This window comes from Gymnoscopelus braueri (assembly GCF_963280865.1).
Source record: "Gymnoscopelus braueri genome assembly, chromosome: 15".
NCBI lineage: Eukaryota > Metazoa > Chordata > Actinopteri > Myctophiformes > Myctophidae > Gymnoscopelus > Gymnoscopelus braueri.
The window spans coordinates 26,263,232-26,283,832 of NC_137620.1; the positions used below are offsets into that span (position 1 = coordinate 26,263,232).

The 20,601-nt window shown below is 42.4% G+C and overlaps 2 protein-coding genes across 3 annotated transcripts; one reads left to right on the forward strand and one right to left on the reverse strand.

Annotated features, from left to right (window-relative positions):
• Window positions 1-263: 263 nt before the first annotated feature.
• Window positions 264-10,801, reverse strand: ajuba (ajuba LIM protein). 2 transcript variants are annotated; one of them, XM_080451833.1, is made up of 9 exons: window positions 9,642-10,801; window positions 7,637-9,195; window positions 4,841-4,942; window positions 4,240-4,307; window positions 4,063-4,125; window positions 3,440-3,570; window positions 2,928-2,979; window positions 2,127-2,195; window positions 264-955 (listed from the first exon to the last, which is right to left on the reverse strand). In XM_080451833.1, the coding sequence occupies exons 2-9, from the start codon at window positions 9,165-9,167 to the stop codon at window positions 824-826; spliced, it is 2,148 nt and encodes a 715-aa protein (XP_080307959.1). In that variant the 5' UTR covers window positions 9,168-9,195; window positions 9,642-10,801; the 3' UTR covers window positions 264-823. The 2 variants fall into 2 exon arrangements, with proteins under 2 accessions (XP_080307959.1, XP_080307958.1); XM_080451832.1 differs by having other exon boundaries at window positions 7,637-10,801.
• A 4,130-nt stretch (window positions 10,802-14,931) lies between these two features.
• mrpl52 (mitochondrial ribosomal protein L52) lies at window positions 14,932-19,328 on the forward strand. The gene is made up of 5 exons (XM_080451859.1): window positions 14,932-14,968; window positions 15,920-15,989; window positions 16,123-16,190; window positions 17,926-17,990; window positions 19,042-19,328. Exons 1-5 carry the CDS (start codon window positions 14,938-14,940, stop codon window positions 19,180-19,182), a joined length of 375 nt encoding a protein of 124 aa, XP_080307985.1. The 5' UTR covers window positions 14,932-14,937; the 3' UTR covers window positions 19,183-19,328.
• Window positions 19,329-20,601: the final 1,273 nt, after the last annotated feature.

Genomic DNA, 20,601 nt, shown 5'->3' on the forward strand with positions numbered 1-20,601 from the left:
GTAACAGGTCTCCTGCGCTTTAGTGAACACACCGCACTTTTACCTCTGGGGCGGAATCTGCAAATGCGTGGACTTATGGTCAAAACATGAATCCACACATTTGCAGATTCCGCCCCAGAGGTAAAAAAGTGCTCCAATTTTGTCTAAGAATAGAGCTATTTAACTTAAGTCTTCAGTCACCCCTTGTGGGGTTTTATCTAGTTAAATGTGGCTGGACTTCAATTGACTACCACCTACAGGTCCACCTAAATGTAGGCAACACATTTTGAACACGCAAAAATGAAAATATTTAATTACACCAGAGCGAAATACAGGAATGTTTCTCATTGTACTTGTTCACTTGACAAATCTCATACAATAAACAAAAGTCAATTTTAAGTGCAAATTGTTTGCTAGCAATATTAAATATACAAAACTGTTAAGCAAATTCCCTTGTTCTTCTACAGCAAACAGTAGCCATGGGGGTAAAAAGCAGTAGTTTGTTTTCTTTCCCGTTCCCTCATAACTATGGTACAGTGATAGTACAAAACTAAGATACAGCAGGAAATACATCTGATTAAGGAACTGATCCAAGGTGAGTCAAGTCATACATACTGTACATAAAAACATCAGCAGAGTCATGTATCAGTTCATTACTGGAGAAATGAGAACCGTCCACAATGACCTTGAAACAAAAACGTGTATCTTGAGTGTGAGTGATTCAAAGAATGTGGGAAGAGATAATGGTGTCGAGTTTGCACGCAGCTGCATCCAGTTCCTCAATGTATTGAGAGGGGGAATGTTATGAGGGGTGCACACGATTCGTGTGACCGGAATGAGTTCCTCAGTGTGTGTTGTGAGCGGGAACGTTATGAGGGGTGCACGCTCTATTCATGTGACAGGAATGGCAGAGGAGATGAGTGTCCAGGGGAAAGCACTGGGAGCCTTGCTTATCTGACAGCTGTTTCCCACACTCCTGTGGATGATGGGTGAGAGAAAAGAAAGAGATAAGACATCCATTATTACACACTACATGGCAATGGTCTAATAATTACCTGGATGTAGGATAACACCAACTGCCCATTTGGAAACATCTTTTGCAAATGCCAGACAGGTTGATGGAAGAATGTGTACATGCTACCTGCTTTTCTAAATAGTCACATACATGTATTTTCACACTTGAGCTCCCCAAAGTTACTTTTTGACACCTTAAAATGGACAAGTTAAACTCCATCCTTGGGAGTCACCTGTTCTGTTCCATCAGGATTCATATACTTAAGTAAAATACCCATATTAGTCTGAAATACTGCAACATACCAGGTACAGCTCAGTCAACACCACCATTGTGGGTGATGATACTGTACCGTACACTTATATGTGATGGTATCATTGATCTTATGGCATTGCAAAGTGTTAAAAATGTACCACAATATATTCAATTAATCTAAAGGGTCCAGGTTCTCTGTGATCATATTGGAGATTCTGTTAAAAGTGATTATTATGGTGTGGCCCTGCAGCAGTCTAGCTGTCTATAAGAGTCGGTCGGTCTGTCTGGAGCTGATCTTGCAAACCGCTGGACTGATTACTGCCGAATTTCTCATGTACACTGCCAGTAGGCCAAAGAGGTACCTCGTCTAATTTTCACGTTTTATACCTTTTGAAATATTTAACCTTGGCAATGGGGCTCTGATCAGGCTGAACACCTTGCCCACATTGTGAGTCATACGTCATAGATGACTGACGCGACAGGCTGAAGTCCGAGGTCCACATTGGAGCCACGCTATCCCAACATCCATGATTCGATTATTATTTATTTATTTTTGAAAGAGCATGGCGTGCAAAGATATTACATAAGTATTTTGGACATTCAAGGCATCACAACTGAATTCAGCATCTGCAATTTTACATAACTGAAGCCCAATTCATGCTCTGGCCAGAAAAATGTTGTGCAATGTTTGACACTTTTCACAAAAGCATCATGGCTAATTTATACTTCATATGTTACAAGGGACACATTATGAGCTTATAGATTTTTGACGAATGTTCGCTTATTTATGCGTAATATGACATGCCCAGAATAGGGGGCGCGAGGGTTAATGTGGTTAAATTAGGCTGATGTTACATGATGAGCCAAAGGCCATACTGACCTCACAGTGGTAGCACTCAAAGTGATAGTCTTTGTTCATAGACACCACCCTGAGGATCTCCTCGCTGCCCTGTGATGTAAAATAAAAACAGTGGAGAAATCAGAGAAGTCAGCAGACACTGGAGGTACAAAGACATGGGTCAAATACTATTTACACTTGATTATGTGAATATGTTTATCCTTCATGGAGTACCACTTGGGTGGGGTTAACCACTAATGTTGATCGTTGTCACAGAATGTAGCTTGTACAACACTGACTTACTAGCAACTTACTAGCAGTCATTGCATTGTCCCACTTGGCAAACCCCACCCATTTGGCTCTTAGGTAGGCTAACAAACCATGAGCAGTATTAGCAAACACTATTTGACAAAGGTCTCAGAGAGAGTGCGAGCCAAACACCACGGCCAAAAAACACATTGTTGGTTAATTTGGTCAGCCCTCGACATGCATCCACTGAATCTGTATGCATGCATGTAGTGACGGCAATGTACCGAGTTCTCCAAAACATGCACCAACTGTCAAGTGAAATTGATAGCAAAAATAAAGGATTCTGGTTTCTTGTAAAGTGCCTTTCAACAGCTAGGGAAAATAATCCAACTCATATCTACCTATCGATGTTGCTTTCCTGTTAACCAGTATTATTCAGATCTGATTACAGTAATGGCTAATATGTGGTAAAATGTTGCATTGTATAATCGAGTATGTTTGGTTAAACATTGCAATAATTTATTAAGTTAAATCACCCACCACCGAGAAGAGGTTTGATGGCTACACTTTAAAAAAAAACCTTGGAACACATACCTCAGTAGGTAAGATGGGTTGTAAACATGCAGCGCACTTTGGAGCAAAAGTCCTGTGAAAACAATAAAAGAAACCAAGAGCACTAATTTAGTTATAGCAATTTGTGTAAGAGAACAGTGATGAGGAAAGGACATTGTGTGTACTGTGACATTCCTGCAGGAAATAAAATTATGTGTGGTATTTCCCCTCCTTGTCACCATTAACATTAACCACTTAAACCCTATATACTTTGTTGACCGGCGTCCCCCAGGGTTCTGTACTAGGCCCCCTCCTTTTATACCTCTACACCATATCTTGCTGCCGAAAATAGCTGTATAGTCTACAAGCTTGCAACGCGTTCTGAGCATGTAGGTTGGCTATATTTTTGCCTAATGTTCACCCTTGAGGGTTCATGTGGTTAAACACCTACAATGGGACAGACATGCGTTAGTGGTCACGTGAAGCATAACGTTCCTAGGTAACACCAGAATGTCTGTTTGTAAAGTCCTTAAAAGACATGTGGCGTCTCTCACTTGTTGTAGTCGGCCACGCAGTAGATGTTGCTGTGGTGGTCCACGGTGAAGGGCACTCCATCAAGAGCCTTGGAACAAACCACGCAGCGGAAACAGCCAGGGTGATAGGAGTTCCCCATAGCCTGAAGGATCTGACCACACAGCCCAATGCACTCTGTTAACAATGAGCCTTGAGGTACCATTTGCCAAACACACACATAATCTAAAAAAAACAATGATACACATCTTGTACAAGTGTAGCCGTTTAGATGTATTCATGTATATACACACATTTAGGCAAAAATATGTCTACACATAACAACTTAAACCCTAAACAGTACATATTTCAGTTTACCGGGGTCCCCCAGGGGTCTATATTTGGTCGCCTCATTTTTTGCCTCTACACTAAATCTTTTTGTCAGAAATAGCTGAGTGAGCTACAAGCCCGCAACACATCACAATGCAGCGCGTCGTGAGCTTGTAGATCTGCTATTTTCACCAAATGTTTGCCTATAATCACATGCCCAGAATAGACGCTACGATTCATGTGGTTAACATGTATGGGTGTGTGATGTACACACAGACACCCCCCCTTACATACACACACACACACACACACACACACACATACACACGCCTCTCACCTGTTCTAAAATAAGGTGGCCACACACACTACACTTCTCGGCAGCCGCTTGGAATCCCGAGAACTGCAACAGGAAGTAGAATTGTTACCAAACAGTTAATTTCTTTTCAAATGTTTTGGAAACTCTGATTATGACATGATGTTGTGCATCTGCAACAGAGACACATCATCATCTTACCATGTAATCCTCTTTACAGTACACAGAGCCACTGACATTGTAGAAGTCCTTGTTCCTCAGGGTGCGACCTGGCGTGGGAGGAAGCAAACGGAGACATTGAGTGTTTGCAGACAATCCCAAAACGCTGCCCGCCGACCGAGTCAAGCTGACCCATGATGGGCGATTTCCACCAGTCAAGATAACAAAAAAGGGAGTGCATTTTAGTCATGACAAAGGCATGATTTGCCATGACAGAAGGCCGACATAAGCTACATGTTCAAGGGCACTTCAGGTCTGGGTGTGCAAGAGTTAAACCCTAGCGTCCCTATTCAGGGGTTAACATTAGGCAAAAATAGCAAAACTACAGGCTCACAACGCACGGCAACACGACACATTGTGAGCTTGTAGATCTGCTATGTAGATCAGCAGATAAGCTTGTAGATCAGCAGTAGGTTTTAAGTGTTAATCGGACTAATTTTTAATGTTGCTATATAAAAACATTGCGGGTTAAAGATTCTAATAATCAAAAAAGGAATCGATAGAATAAATCGCTAAGAAAATAATGAATATAGTTGCAGCTCTATTCGGGTCATAGCATAGCTTTCCAAGAGCCAGGACTCACCACAGGACACACAGGTGAAGCAGCGAGTGTGATAGAGGCTGTCCAGGGCCTGACAGGCGTTATCTGCCCCATACACGCCTTTTCCGCACTTCACACAGGTTCCTGTCAGCACAGCGGGACACAAACACAAGGCGGTTTAGTCGAGGCCGATCACTCACCGGCTCCTTAACGCCTCGCTTAACGAGGCATTCCTACAAGATGTGTCTGAAATCCAACTCCTAAGTGTCAACACTTGTAAATCCTCTGCTTCGCACAACCTAGGGGATTTTCACACTGTTAAACCCTGTTACTCACACTGGACTGTTTACTCATCCACCCTGGGTAAAAGGGGGAATTCCACCTAAATTGACCTGAAATTGTTATTCTGTATATTTTTCGTAAATCAATTATTATAATTGTTGTGGGATCGCCTTAGCGATCATTGTGCGATCCCACAACAATGAATAATGTCATCTTCACTAGTTATTATTATTATTCCGCCCGTTTTGGATTGGTCAAGCTTCACGTGACATCACAATATGAATAATATAAATAGGTAAGACAAAATCAGGAACAGTACTTTCTAGTGTGATACTATCAACATTCCTAGCGATCACACACTGTTTCTTCAGGAACAGTACTTTCTAGTACCTATTATGTAGGTTCATGCATGTGACTAACAATCAAATTCACTCTCAGTGCATTGTGAGATTTAATGTTGCTTTTTTTGTGTGCATCTTTTCAAAATTCACGGTTAAAAAAAAATATATATAATAATGTTCAGGGCCTTAAGCTAAAAAGTCACAATCTGGAAGAATTTCTCCTTTAAAGTTAGGAAACATGAACAGGACATTGGACAGGCTAAAACAGCATGTCCTTCTCCCAAGAGGTCACTAAAGCAAATCACTGCAGTCAATGAAATTAAATAATAAAGTAAAAGTGTTCCACAGGAACACTTTTACTTTATTATTTCATTATTCTCTATTAATACCTGTGTGTGGTTCAGGTTGTCTAATGACCTGAGAGAAGTTGTAAGAATATTAAGATCAACCATTCTCTTCTTTATTTACTTTCTTTTTGTCTTTTTCTTTAGTTAGGGGTGTGTATTATTACGTTATTTAGGATATGTATAAAAGTCATAAAAACAATTCAGAAAAAGAAAATCAAGTGTGTGGCTGCTCAGTGGTTTGAGCAAATACCTAATGACTTCACAAGCGTGAGTCAGTGCTTCAGGAACTTGTGGCTCCATGTTCAAACACTGGGCTGTCCTTCCTTACCAAATGAAATAACACATAGGACTTATCAAACCGACCGTTTTTCTTTGCCAACTCTGCAGTGCTACAGCTTGAGGTGAGCGCATGCAAGTGTGCAGACCCGAGTGTCTTTCTTCGCAGCTCAGAGCTTCCCAAGCCTGTCTAAATGCCCGATTTATGATTGCATGCCGAGTTGCACACCAAAAATAGCTTAATCTACAAAATAGCAAATCTACAAGCTCACAACGCGTCACCATGCAATGCATTGTGAGCTTGCAGATCTGTTATTTTCGGGCGCGTGACACCGGCGTGCAACTAAGTATAAATCAGGCTTAATGGCGCTGAGGAGTACAGTATTGTATATCCCCCAGGGGCACACATACCTGAGCAGAAAAACAGGCTATAGCACACCGCCCCTGCACACGCCAAGGCAACATTACACACACAGCAGCACACGCATGACTCACACCCACAGACACACACATACTGCGTTATTATGGCCTCGAGTCAAGGGAGTGTGTGTGTGTGTGTGTGTGTGTGTGGGGGGGGGGGGGGGGGCACACTTACACACCCTGCCACAGAAAAAACAACATGGCAAACCATGGCCGCACTAGTGTACTGGAAGTCTTCGACACACACACACACACACACACACACTCCCTGATGCCCTCTGTGACTCACACTAATGGCTGGAGTCACGTTTATATGGAACATGTAATTTGTGTCTCAACAGACTGCGCTCTGCTGTGTGTATGGACTTGCTAGATGATATTAGCCCTCTCAGACATTAGCCTGTTCTTTGCACGTAAATGATATATGCTTCAGGTGTATGCGTGCATGTGCCAACATGTACATTTGCACTGCTGGTGCTTTTCTTCCAATTAGTTTTGTCTATATGCATGTACTTTTAGAATGTCAGCGGTGGCAAATTAAACTTGTTCACCATTTCCTTCTATTTGTGTCCTCCTCTGTTGTTGAGGCTTTTATGGACGGCCAAACACATGGCCTTGTCTGGAGTGGTCTCTGGGGGACAAGGTTTTCCCTCCTTTTCATGCACATATCCTGCATATCTCTGTAGGTTTATAGGCACCCACCTTCCTCCCATCCATCAATAACCATCCATCTATCCATGCACCCGCCCAACCCAACTTTCAGAGAAACCTGTGATCTGACACTGGGCAGTGGGGAAGATGATTATCACAGGCAGATTGAGAGAACAGGCTGGGGGAAACCAGGAGATGAGTGGACTAATAAGCATATGCATTTATTAATCAGGAATGTAATTAGCTAAATTTTGATTTACTTTGGACCTACAACTCCCATTCAATACAAACCGGAGATTGGAGTTCATACCCCATCAAAGTCAGTTCTATGCTAAGGTGTAATCTTCCTTCCTCTCACATCACTTTCCTGACTCGTTTACCTTTTACAGTGTGAGAATATTGTTTGAAATATAAGGATTCTAGTGTTTACAGTTTAGGCATTTAGCAGACGCTCTTAATCCAGAGCGATTTACAGTAATCAAAGACACAAGATAATACATCATAATACATCTGTGTCTCACCAAAGAACTCCTGTCGGTTCTCTGTAGTCTCTCTGCCCGTGCAGACTCCTGGTTCGTCCTTGGTTTTGGCCACTCCTCCTGCTGAAGCAGTGATGAGTGTTGTCGTAGTAGTAGGTTTGGAGAGAGTGGAGGCCATGATCTGAGCAGATTGCTCTTTCAGCATCAGGCCCCCTAGGAGCCCCTCCCCTTCCAGCGCTGCATCTCTCAGTAAGAGTCGGGTCAGCTCCTCCTGGTACCGGGTTCCTGGAAGGTCCGAGTAGCGGGCCCGCTCTCCTGCCTGGCCTGGCTCCTCCCCCCTGGCCCCTGCCCGCTGGTCCTCCCACCAATCAGGGCTAGCCCGATAGCACACGGATGCTGGACTTCCTACCGCGGGCGGATATGAGTGCCGACTGTCGTGGGTGCCCGGCGGCGCCCCTCCCTCCAGGTAATGAGTCCAGGCCTCAGTGGAGGGCACCCCGGGCCTCCCTGGCCCTCCGTACCCAGTAGCAGAGCCCCCTGCCTGCAGGGAGGGGAATTGCTGTTCCCGTGGGAGGCACCCCGAGGCCGAATAGCGGCTGTCGTAGCCCAGGCTAATGCCACTGGTTCTGTTGCTGCTGCAGCGGCTCCCCATGGGGCTTCCACCTCCGCCCCCACTGGCCGTGCTGGAGGCGAAGCTGGACCGGGGACTGACCAGCACCGACTCCTGAAGACTGAAGGAAGAGCAGGGGCTCAGGGTCGGCCCCGGGGGGTAGAAGAAGCCTCCTCCTCCTGTGGTCACATCTGAAGGCCTGTGTGGCGGGTGGGACAGAGATGCCGGCCTGGGGGTCTCCCACAGTTCGCTGCCCGTGCTCAGACGTTTGTAGAATAGCGCCTCCTGGAGGGACAGGCGTTTGTGCCTCTCCGGCTCAGGGAGGTACACAGCCTCGGCCGGGCTGCCCACACTGGCCCTCGGCGCAGAGCTGTAGCCCGGGTTGGTGGCGTACGGCGGGGGTCCCGAGAGAGGCGGAGGCTGGGAGAGGAGCTGCTGCCGCCGGACCAGCTGCTGGAGCTCCAGAGAGTAGCGCCGCTGGTTCAGAGAGGCCTTGGACCCGAATGCCCCCGACGGGTCACAGTCCCCCTCCCCCAGGTAACAGGATGCACGTTGCTGAGGGGAGCGCCGTCTCAGCGGGGCTAATGTGGAGGGGTGGAGGGGCTGCTCGGTGTCCGGCGGCACAGCGCCCACTGTAGAGGAAACTGGAGGTGGAGGAGGAAGAAGCTGGGTGGAGGACACTCCCATCCCTCCTCCTCCTCCTCCTCTCCCACTAGGTGGAACACATGCCTCGGTTGTGGTCGTGGAGGCAAGCGAGAACTGGCCAGATCTTGAGGGTGAGGCAGTTGCAGTGCTGGGTGCCAGCGGCAGACCACCGCCGCCCCCAGAGACGCCAACGTTGCCATTGCTGTTGTTGGCGTTGTTGGTCAAGTCATTTTTCTTCTTCGAGCTGTTGAATTTCACACTACCTGAGTCGGTTAACTTCAACTTCTCCAACAACTTGCTTATAGCTTGCTTATCCATGGCGACGCTGGTTTGGGTTTCTGCCTGTCTAAACGAAGTCAAGTTTTAGCTTTGGAGGATTCTGAGAACTAACCCATTAAGTTAAGACATTAATTACTCAATAAATATCATCTGAGCAGGTGTACAGTAGGACAGTAATGTTCACTACAGCTGTTGAAATGACAGCAATCAGACTTATGTGGGATTTGGGCTGTATCTCAAATGTTGAAATTAACAGGGAGAGCTACACAGACCTCTATGTACACAATAAATACAGAACAGATAAATAAAATGTTTAAGACATTTTAGGGTGGTAGCACGACTTGAAGGTTCTCAGAGGCATCTTGTGTGTCCGACTGTGGCAAATCCATAGGGACAGGTAGGCATTAGAACCCCCATTGGATTATTGCACTTATAACTACTACTTCAGCAATCCAACAAAGCAGTGATGACAATAAATAGAAGAACACATCCAGGGCACTTTAAGTGACCTACTATGGTCGTAGATGGTCTCCATTTGCGTCCCTCGTGTCTCTCCACACCTGCGTTGTCTGTGTTGGGGAAGTGATCATAATAGTTAGAAACTCAGGCCCGGTAAACTTTATCACATTTAACAGCCGTCTTTCATAAATGACTTAGTTTCAAATGCTACTTTTGCCAAGCTTTCCCTTCTCTCTCTCTCTTTTTTTTTTTTACAATGGCTGAGAGTGGTGTGGCATCGTACACCTTATAGAATGAGTGTCTTCTTATCGGACTGAGAGGGGCTCGCAATGGAGGCAGCAGATCTAACTAGTGTGAATATCAAACACATTTAAGGTTTGGTGGTAAGAACGTCCGATAAATAAAATTGGCTTATATCACTAACATACTGTGACCCGGCTCCCAACAGACGAATGCTGGGTCAAAATAAAACAATCAAATTATAGTTTTCTAAGCCTACATTGTCTGCTAAAGTAAATCCCATCAAGTATGCTTTGAGACACAGACTGTGTAACTTGTAGCGGTCTCCGAAATAACATGATTTTACCTTTCTGGTAAAAAATAATAAAAATAGGCTGTAATAGTCCCGTCCTTGTGCAGTTTGTGCGGTTCTTTAATGGGCTTGTTATCAAGTGCGATAGAAGGAGGAATCTCTCAACACAATGTGGACAACAGAGGCTTATTGGTGGCACAATGCATCGTGGATCCAGTCAGAGATAAGGGAAAGAATCCGTTTCTGCAGGGATAATATTCGACTCATCCGAGTTATGCCATTCATCTCTCGATGAAAGACTGCTCAGCGAAGGGGGGGAAAAAAGTCCACGGGGCTTTTATCTCACGTCCACAATGAAGAAGAAAACACATCCGTCCTCCGCTCTTCTTCTTTTCATTGCCGTGTTCGTGAGAAAAGAGAGAATTCTCTCCTCTACGGAAAAGTTTGTTCATGAACGCATGAATGGAAGCGGATCGCAGTTTACATCGTATCAAACCCGGTGCCAGGGCTTCAAACGGACGAGGGATTGGAAGTAAATAAATAAAAACCCGTCCAGTTCCAGGAGCGGAACACGGTCGACACACAACTAGGTTTCTTTCTTTCTTCTTCCCCTAAATTACTTACTTACTTACCTCCCCCTCTCTTGTCTTTATCAGTCAGCGGTGGCTCGTTTCCCCCACCACTAGGCAGGGCGCCGGGACACCTTTCCGTCCGCCAGCACAAATCACTTGATTTCGTCATTCATACGCAAAACTCCTCTCTGATGGATGGATGTCCTGCTCCACTGAGAAGCCCTGGAAACCCCATGCACACTTTAGAATATATGAGAGATAAGAAGGGATGCGTGCTATGTTTCCATGTTTGCAGTGGACAGTGGTGTAAAGTAACTAAGTAGTAACATGTACTTACCCCACGACAGTGGTGGAAAGTGACTAAGTACATTTACTCAAGTACTGTACTTAAGTACAAATTTGAGGTATTTGTACTTTACTTGAGTATTTCCAATACTTTTACTTCTACTCCACTACATCTCAGAGGCAAATATTCTACTTTTACTCCACTACAATTATTTGAAAACTTTAGTTACTAGTTACTTTTCAGATATAAACTATATATAATGAAACATACATTAACCACTTTAGCCCTATTTTAAACATAGGCTATTTGAAAATAGCCGATCTACAAGCTCACAACGCGTCGCATCGCGACGCGTTGTGAGCTTGTAGATCTGCTATTTTCAAATATTTAGTACTTTTACTTTTGGTACTTTAAGTACATTTTGATGCCAATACTTTTGTACTTTTACTCAAGTAAATTTTTAATTCTGGACTTTTACTTGTAACAGAGTATTTTTATATTGCAGTATTGATACTTTTACTTAAGTAAAGAATTTGAGTACTTTTTCCACCACTGCCCCACGAGAGGGGACTACTAGCGTTGTTTAGACAACAGCAGCACTAGCACTACCTTAGTACAATGTTGAGGTGTTTCTACTTTAGTGGAGTATTTCCAATTTTCAGTACTTTTACTTCAACATCTCGGAGGCAAATATTACACTTTTACTCCACTGCAATTATTTGAAAACTTTAGTTACTAGTTACTTTGTAGATTTGGAGTATCGTTACAAAACATGATACATTAAACCACTTCAGCTCTGTATACATTTCGGCCATTTGAAAATAGCTGACCTACAAGCTCACAATGTGTTGCGCAGTGTGTGCTTGTAATGTAGACCTGCTATTTTCAAAAGATTTGTATACATTTGAAAACTTGTGAAATGGGACATTCTGCATAATGAGTAGGCCTATACTTTCTACTTTTGATACCAACACATTTGTACTTTTACTCAAGTAAATTGTGATTACTGGACTTTTACTTGTAACAGAGTTGCAGTATTGATACCTTTTAATTAAGTAAACCACTGCATCTTTGTACTAATGAACGTGTGCCATTCACGGTAACTACCTCATTAACAAAGACTTAAATAACCACTGTAATACATACTACTAATATAATATATATATACTAATCAATTATATTAGAAAACACAATCTCAATCATTTAAACTTATTCGGCCCCAGAAGTTGTGAAAACATATTTTTCACAATGCGTTGTATTTATTTATTTACCTTCAATAAATAGAGACTCTCCAACTAGGACAGGTTATCTTGGATAACTTGTTACACAACTAGCGTTGTTTAGACAACAGCAGCACTACTTTGTTGTACCACCAGCCTGTGGAATGTGGCGGAGGGACACCACCGCCGGGTGGTTCGGTCGGCGGCCGGGGTGAATTTTTTCGGCGTGTATGCGTTCTCCAAGGACGATACAAAGTAAACATTCCGCTACTATTTCAGGCCCTGGCCCGGCCTTTTTCTAGTCAAGCCCCGATTCCACTTAGTTTTGTGGCAGTTAACGGAGGGCCATGTGGGCTTCCTGATAAAAGTTGCCCTATAATGTTGTTTAGCATGACTTTGTTTGGATAGTGCTTGTCGTTTTTTTTGTCTGCCCCGGAGCTGCAGCCATGGAGCGGAGCCCCCTTAGGGTTGCCAAGTACGCCTATTATAAGCGACTTTGGGCTTCTTTTTCTGTTGCTTGTATATATTGGTGGTTGTGTTTTTTTTTTGGCTTGCTTCCAATTCCGATAGTTATTATTAAACCTGTGGTTCTCAAATATGTTCATGAAAATGTTTTGTTCCCAGGGAGTAAATGTTCCAAATATCCCACATTTTTATTGCAAGAGTTTTTTGAAAATAGCAGATCTACAAGCTCGCATCGCGACGTGTTGTTGTGAGCTTGTAGGTCTGCTATTTTCTAAATAGCCGTCGGTTTAAAATGCTCATGTGGCCTAAGTTGCTTCTTCCTAGACCTGGTTGCTTGTTTCTCTCACAGAACATGGCAACACGGAGCCCCCTCCCTCCTTTGGCCCTTGCGGTTGACTGGAGTTCCTGCCTCGCAGACTCGCGCGTTCATCTCGGCTCCTCTGAGGCTGCGAGTGAGAACTTGTCTGAAAAAGCCAACAGAGGAATTCTTCACGGCTTAGTGCCGTGGCACACATGATGATATACAAAACACACACATTATTATACACACTCATCATCTCTGTAGAACTGAGAGAGAGAGAGAGAGAGAGAGAGAGAGAGAGAGAGAGAGAGAGAGAGAGAGAGAGAGAGAGAAAAAACGGAGTCATATTATCGATTATAATTAAGAGCCTAATTGAGATTCTCTCTTTGAGCTCGTGTTGCGCGCCCGTGTGAGGGAGAGAATTCCCAAGCTTCAGTGGCGCGGACGTTTACTAAATAAACAATAGGCTATATACGAGTCTACCATTTACACTACAAAAGTTACAAAACAGATCATTTTAAGTTTGTATAACAATATGTCATCTATTGCATTGGTACTCAAAGTGGGGTCCGGGAACCCTCCCCAGGGGTCCTTGGGGGGTACTTGGGGCCGGGGGTCCCCAGCTAAATTAGTTAACACAATCATTTTAACCACACTTGTGCCCTGCTATGAGCTTGTAGATCTGACATTTTTGAAAAATCGTGAATATATGCAAATCTTTGAATATATATGCTTCTGGAGGTCCCTGGCACAATTTTTTTTAGATGGGGGTCCGCAGCCGAATGAATACATATCAATTTGGGGGTGCTTGACTTGAAAAAGTTTGAGGACCACTATAGTGGGTTGAAGTGGCTATGCGGGACTGTGTGTGCGCTATCGTTTCTGTCATAATAATAATAATAATTAGGTTGTGATGTCTCAAGTCAATGATCCCTAGGAAAGTGATACACAAATGGTTATGAGTGAAAACTAATTTAGCGAGTGAACAGAGACCCCAAGTGTTTTCTAAAGAAAACTACAGGTTTATGAAACCTGGCTATTTTATCTCCTGGGTTGCAGTGGTGTAAATAAGTAGCTAAGTACATTTGCTCAAGACTTGAGTAAATGTAGGCTACTTGAGTCTCAAATACTGTATTTACAATTGTATTTCCAATTTTCAATACTTTTACTCTACAGAGGCAAATATTACTTTTACTCCACTACAATTACAAACTTTAGTTACTACTTTGTAGATGTTAATTATTATTACAAAACATACATTAACCACTTCAGCCCTATTTAAACTTTGGCTATTTGAAAAGAGTAGATCTACAAGCTCACAAGGCATGGCAATGTGAGGCGTTGTGAGCTTGTGAGCTACTTTTTCAAATGTTTTAAACATAGGCTGCCAATACTGCCAAAACACAACACTTGTGTAAATACGATACTATAGCTGGAAAACGGATTGATGGCAATATAACGGTTCATTTAAAAAGAGGTGGAAAAAGTACTCACATTTGTAAGTAAGTAAAAGTATCAATAAGTAAAAGTCCGGAATTAAAAATGTACTTGAGAAACGTACAAAAGTATTGGTATAAAAATGTAGGCCTACTTAAAGTACCAAAAGTAGAAAGTACTCATTATGCAGAATGTCCCATTTCACAAGTTGTGAGCTTGTACATCGGCTGTTTTCAAATTGCCCAAGTTTAAATAGGGCTGAAGTGGTTAATGTATGTTTTGTAATAATAATCCAAATCGACAAAGTAACTAGTAACTAAGTTTTCAAATAATTGTAGTGGACTAAAAGTACAATATCTGCCTCTGAGATGTAGTGGAGTAGAAGTAAAAGTATTGAAAATTGGAAATACTCCAGTAAAGTAAAAAAAAAAATACCTCAAAATTGTACTTGAGTAAATGTACTTAGTTACTTTACACCACTGCACCAGTGTAGCTTGCGCACCATCTAGCGGTGAATAAACGTTAGGCGAAGACAACATGGCGGCGCCCATGAAGACGTGCTCTTCAGGTGAGAGGTTATTTACCATTTCACTTGTAATGTGGCCCTAGTACAGCTACACAATGTTCTACGTTGCTGTGGCTGGCTGTTGAGTTCAACTACTGACTGATGTAATCATCTATCTGTCTTTACTATATCAGTAAACGGTGTAGCTAGCAGTGCTGCTGGCTAGCTTTGTGCTCCACTGTACAGTCCATTTAAAAAGCTACATTTCTAAATATTTTGTCAAGGGTAAACCCACACACTCTATTCTGAGCACAATGTATAGCTTTGGAGCAATTTTCATATATATATTTTAGGTCGTTGTTTCATTTGATTTGCAACAATGTCCTTACAGCTGAATATAACTACCAATTGTTGGCGTATGTAGTGCATACTTTTAGCCTATCAAGATAGTAATGTGGTGAAGAGCAGTGGTGGAAAAAGTACTCACATTTCCTACTTAAGTAAAAGTATCAATACTGCAATGTAGAAATAGTCGTCTGAAATACTGTTACAATGTTAATAGTACAAAAGTATTGGTATCAAAATGTACTTATAGTACCAAAAGTATAAAGTACTCATTATGCAGAATGTCCCATTTCACAAGTTTTCACATATAAAATTACTTTAAAATGTGTAAAAAATCTTTTTGAAAGCATTGTGAGCTTGTAGATCGTCTATTTTCAAATGGCCGAAATGTATATGGGCTGAATTATGTATGTTTTGTAATAATAATCCAACTCTACAAAGTAACTTTTCAAATAATTGTAGTGGAGTAAAAGTATAATATTTGCCTCTGAGATGTATAGTAAAAGTACTGAAAATTGGAAATACTCCCATAAAGTAAAAAATATCTCAAAATTGTACTTAAGTACAGTACTTGAGTAAACATACTTAGTTACTTTACACCACTGCAAGATAGTAATGTGGTGAAGAGCACGTTTTGAATTGTAAAGTGATGAAATCCCCTCCTTTCAGCTTTGAGGCTCTGTAGCAGGTCCATCAGCACAACATGTGCAGTACAGGCTGGAACGAAATGGAGAAAGGAGTAAGTTCACTTGTTAACACAATGTCTATACACAGTTTTTTGTCTTATCTGTTAAACATGTTTGCATGTAGTTGGGTTACAGGATTTCAATATTCCGACATAAACTTTTAACTGGCTTGTTTATTGTTTACAGACATGGACTAGCTCTAAATGGTTCCCGGTATGGACCTCTGACAGATCTTCCTGATTGGTCATTTGCAGGTATTTTCCCCCATATGCATGTTAGGCTTGTAAGTAGTAAGTACGGTGCTACATTAACACCATTTGCAGGCCTTGCCTATTTTGTTCTAGTGGCATCCATTGAACCGCTCCTGGCAAGCAATGTGACTTGGTAAAGACCAACGGTCAGTGTACCTTAGTGCCAATCTTCATTTCCAAACAAAAATGGAATGGAATTTTCTTCAGTATTTTTTTTGGCCTTGGCTGGCTTAAATTTTTCTTTTCATATTCAAGAAAGAAGAGAGGTGATGCGGAAACAAAAAGTTCCTAACTAATAAAAAAACATCTGTATTTAAAAAATGTAACTACAAGCATATAATTAATTAATCAATTAATAATTGATTAATTATGGAGAGGATTTGGCCTCCCTCCCTGCTCTGTTTTAAGTGTCTTGCATCCCTCCTGCCTCCCTCCGAGTGTTTTATACCCCATGGGGGCGCGTGGCCCTTTGGGCAGTTGCAGAAGCCACGATTTTGCAGGCAGAGGAAGGCTGAGGGCAGGCAGGTGGCTGAGGGTGGAACCCTCGGTCCAGCACAGCTGGTACTAAGTTTGTTTATATCACCAGTTGTGCACAGTCCCTGGGCCGCGTGGTGGGTGTAGTAGAGGGCACTTAAGAGTGGGTGAGCAGGGACGTACGGGGTGCAGCGTGCCACCTTCACCCTGAGCTCTTACAGGTGGACCCAGAGCCTGTCGCCAACGCACCGCCACAGAGAAATTCCGCCCGCCGTGGGCACAGGCATGACACAGGACGGGGTACCCACGAGGGGAATCCCTGGCCCCGAGCAACTGACCCTTTGAATGAATGAATAGTTTATTTCGGTCTTAAGCCATGTACAGAGTTTGTCACAGCAAACATTTCCAAAGAATAAAAAAATAAAATAAAAAATGCTGAGTTGGGTCCTTTGGGCAGACTGAGCGGACCGGACCCCACCAGTTTACCTCTTAACGGTTCCACGCTGTTGAACAGATCAACAGCATGGAACCGTTAAGAGGTAAACTGGTGGGGTCCCCACTGTTCAAAGTGCTTTTCAACTTGCCTTCACAGTACTTGTCCACTATCTGTCTCATTAATTAATTGATTAATGCATCGTATTCTGTGCGTGCATATGGTTTAACATTTTTAGTTCCCATGGCTTTTATTTTGCTATCAGAACTTTCACTTCTGCATTACCTCTCTTCCTTTTTCAACATGAAAATGAAAACTGGACAAATCTATTTTTTTCTCTTTTGGAAATCAAAAATTGATAACCCCCTCAAATTCTCTCATTTTTTTTTACAAACTGCTTTTTCCATTTTTGTTTAGAAACTAAAAAGGATTGGCAGGTAGGTACACTGACCAGCAATATTTGACTGGTTACTGACCTAAGGGGAAACATATTACCTTTTTATTTTTGCTTGGGATTCTAGGGGGAATGCCTTTGCATGGATTTGATGTGGGTGTGTGAAATAGGGACTCATGAGAGTTAGTTTGTAATTTGAGGTCATCACCTGGGCAGCGTTTGTCACTGATGCTTTATGGAAATAGGCCCACATTTCCAGAACTCTAAACCACAATGATATAATGGATTTAGTTGACATACTTTTAAGATATTACTAATCTTACTATTTTTCAATGTGATTTAAAGCAGATTTCAAAAACCTATAAAAAAAAAGTGTAATCATGTCATGATGATTGTTTGTGGGTGATCATTTTCTGCTTGTTTCTCTAAACATACAGACGGGAGACCAGCACCTCCAATGAAGGGACAACAGAGAAGAAGACAAGAGAGTGAGGAGTTATCAGTGAGTGGTGGCCTTTTGTCTTTTAACCACATGAACCCTAGCGTGGGGCAAACATCTACAAGGTCACAACGCATTATGACGTGTTGTGACCTTGTGTAGATAGTCTATTTTCGGCCAAGAGATTTGGTGTTGAGGCACAAAAGTTAAAGCCAGAGTTAATGTGGCATCATGGGTGCCGTCTGGGGATTATGGCCAGTTAAAATGCTCCCCCACCCCACGCCACGATTCAGTCTGCATTGGTACCTACCTAGCCTACACATCTGTGTATTGGCCGCTCTGAGCACTGTTTCTTTCTATCTGAATAGCCCTTTCAAACTGAGCACCACAACAGCACCAGGTGAAACTAATCAACAATTGATTGATGTGTAGGCAACAGAACAATAGCAGAGAAGACAACTACCTGTTTTGCATAGACACTTGCATCAACTCCGTCATGTAGCTGCTACACATACAGAGATAACCGAGAAGAGTTGTCGAAAAATGAATGAGCCAAAGCAAGGGATTTTTTCAACATAAAATTATTAGTTTCATGGCGGTGTGTCTGGGGGTTTAAATAACATTCTTGGGATTTGACACCCTGACCCTTAGGTAGGTTACCACATCTCCGAAAGTGTAAAGGTTAGCCTATTGAGGTGTAAAATGTTGAACAGTTCAAGTTTCTCTCTGTGTGACACTACTATAAGTTAACCAGCAATCTCGCCCATGCTTAGGCTGTACACGTACCATTGCAAAGTGATGTTATGTTGTTTAGACTAAAAAGGAGTGCTTCAGCTGTTAAGCAAATAAAGGTATCTTTATAACTCTGCATTCCTACAGGTGAAAAATCTCAATTTTTTTTAACTCTGCACAACTGAAGTACTGTAGCTTTTCTCTCAAGCTCTATTTTATAAACAGGCAATATTTCATGGAGTTCTAACTAGTAGAAATAGACAGTAAAAAAATATTTGTTTTTAATTTAAAAGTAAAATGTCATAATCGTGACAGCCCTACCCACGTCGTTTATCAATCCTGCGGCTCTGTGAGGCATTTAGTCATTCTGTCTGTCTTTCAGAGACGTATAGTGATGCTGAGCACAGAAATGGATGGAGGGATTGAGGCATGTGCCAAAAGACAAGAAGAGGCCAAACGAATGGAGGAGCGCAAGAAGTCTCTTCTACTCAAACCTAAAGGAAGTCTATTGCTGAAGAAGTAGTCTGTCTATTATGAACATATTGTGATGGTTATTATGAACATAATATCTCGCTAATTATTGGTATACTTTCCCTGGTTCTGTTTTTTTTTTGTTATGTGTGTATATACAATGTTCGTGAAATAATTAAATTAAGTATTATACTTTAATGGTTGTCTTTCATTATGTCTTTACTTAATGTCTCTGTTCTACCACTAGAATGCAGCATTTCACCATTTCAAAGGAATGTAAGTCTTCCGCCATTTTGTCTAGTGGTGGACTCAGAGAGGAGTATTGTGGAGGCTGGCAGAGGAAGGGAGGGGTTGACAAAAATAATGAATCACTGATTCAAGCAGTTTTGTGGAGTGAGTAGGAGGGCGAGTGCACACCTTGGTGTTCTGTTCTTGGTAACTTAAAATGCTTAACTAGGATTTTAGGATGGCTGACCACACGTCACCACACCTCAAGCACTGTTAAAAATGGATTGTGTCAAGATTGTATTAAAAATGATAGAAGGCAAAAACAGGATAAATCTTAATATGGTGATATTTCTTTACTGTATAGAACACATGAAGGAGTAGCAAGTAACTTTTTGGGGGGTTTGATTTAGTTAGAAAAACGAAAATTTGAGACTGAGCAAGACCTGCAAAATGCAGTGTAAAAGAAAAGCTGTACTTGATGTTAGTGGTAAAACTCGGCATAAAGGACTACATTTTTGGAGGGTATGCACTGAAAAAAAGAACTGGTTTATAGAATGTGTGTCCTGCCTGGAAAGATGATTAAGTGAATGTTGCCATGGTGAGGGAGGATTAATATCTGAAGTGATCCCACAGGCATGTCCCTATGTCAGCCCGTGGTAGGCTACTGTATTCTACTCATCTAGGATCGTGGACCATGGTCTACAGACGGTCTCTGTCAAAGACAAGACGGGTCCACGGTCAACTCTGAACTGATCAGTGCCAAACTGATCCCCAGGTATTTCAAGTGTGGAGTTGTGGTTTAGTGGCTGTAATGATTTTACTTTAACAGAATTTACAGTGTACAGAATTTATTCTGGTCCCAGGTGGAGCCTAGAGGTTGCTTTTACTGCTTCACCCAGCAGATGACTGCTCAGATGATAACACGTGTGTGTGTGGGGGGGGGGGTCTTGCTCAGGGACACTGACACACTGGGAGAGGGTCAAACCGGGCGACTTTACAATTATCAGGCAACCTCTCCCACTCAGCTATACGGCCTCCCCCAGTACAATAGTGTGTAGGGCTGAGATCATTGACCAGGTCCCGGCCCCTAGTCACTCAGTGTTAAAATCACACAGTATCTTACTGTGTTCTGTATGTAGAGAGGCTAGTGTGATCAACTGGTGTTTAGGGGACTTGATCTTTGTGCCTAATGCATTTATGTTGTAGAGAAACATTATGCAGACTTAGTTTTAGCCGTAAAGCA

Coding starts and splice junctions, on each gene's coding strand:
- mrpl52 (XM_080451859.1), top strand. CDS start 14,938: ATGGCGGCGCCCATGAAGACGTGCTCTTCAG. Junction 14,969..15,919: donor CATGAAGACGTGCTCTTCAG/GTGAGAGGTTAT, acceptor CCCTCCTTTCAG/CTTTGAGGCTCTGTAGCAGG. Junction 15,990..16,122: donor GGAACGAAATGGAGAAAGGA/GTAAGTTCACTT, acceptor TATTGTTTACAG/ACATGGACTAGCTCTAAATG.
- ajuba (XM_080451833.1), bottom strand. CDS start 9,167: ATGGATAAGCAAGCTATAAGCAAGTTGTTGGAGAAGTTGAAGTTAACC. Junction 3,571..4,062: donor GCCACCTTATTTTAGAACAG/GTGAGAGGCGTG, acceptor CTGTGTGGTCAG/ATCCTTCAGGCTATGGGGAA. Junction 2,196..2,927: donor AACCCATCTTACCTACTGAG/GTATGTGTTCCA, acceptor TTTACATCACAG/GGCAGCGAGGAGATCCTCAG.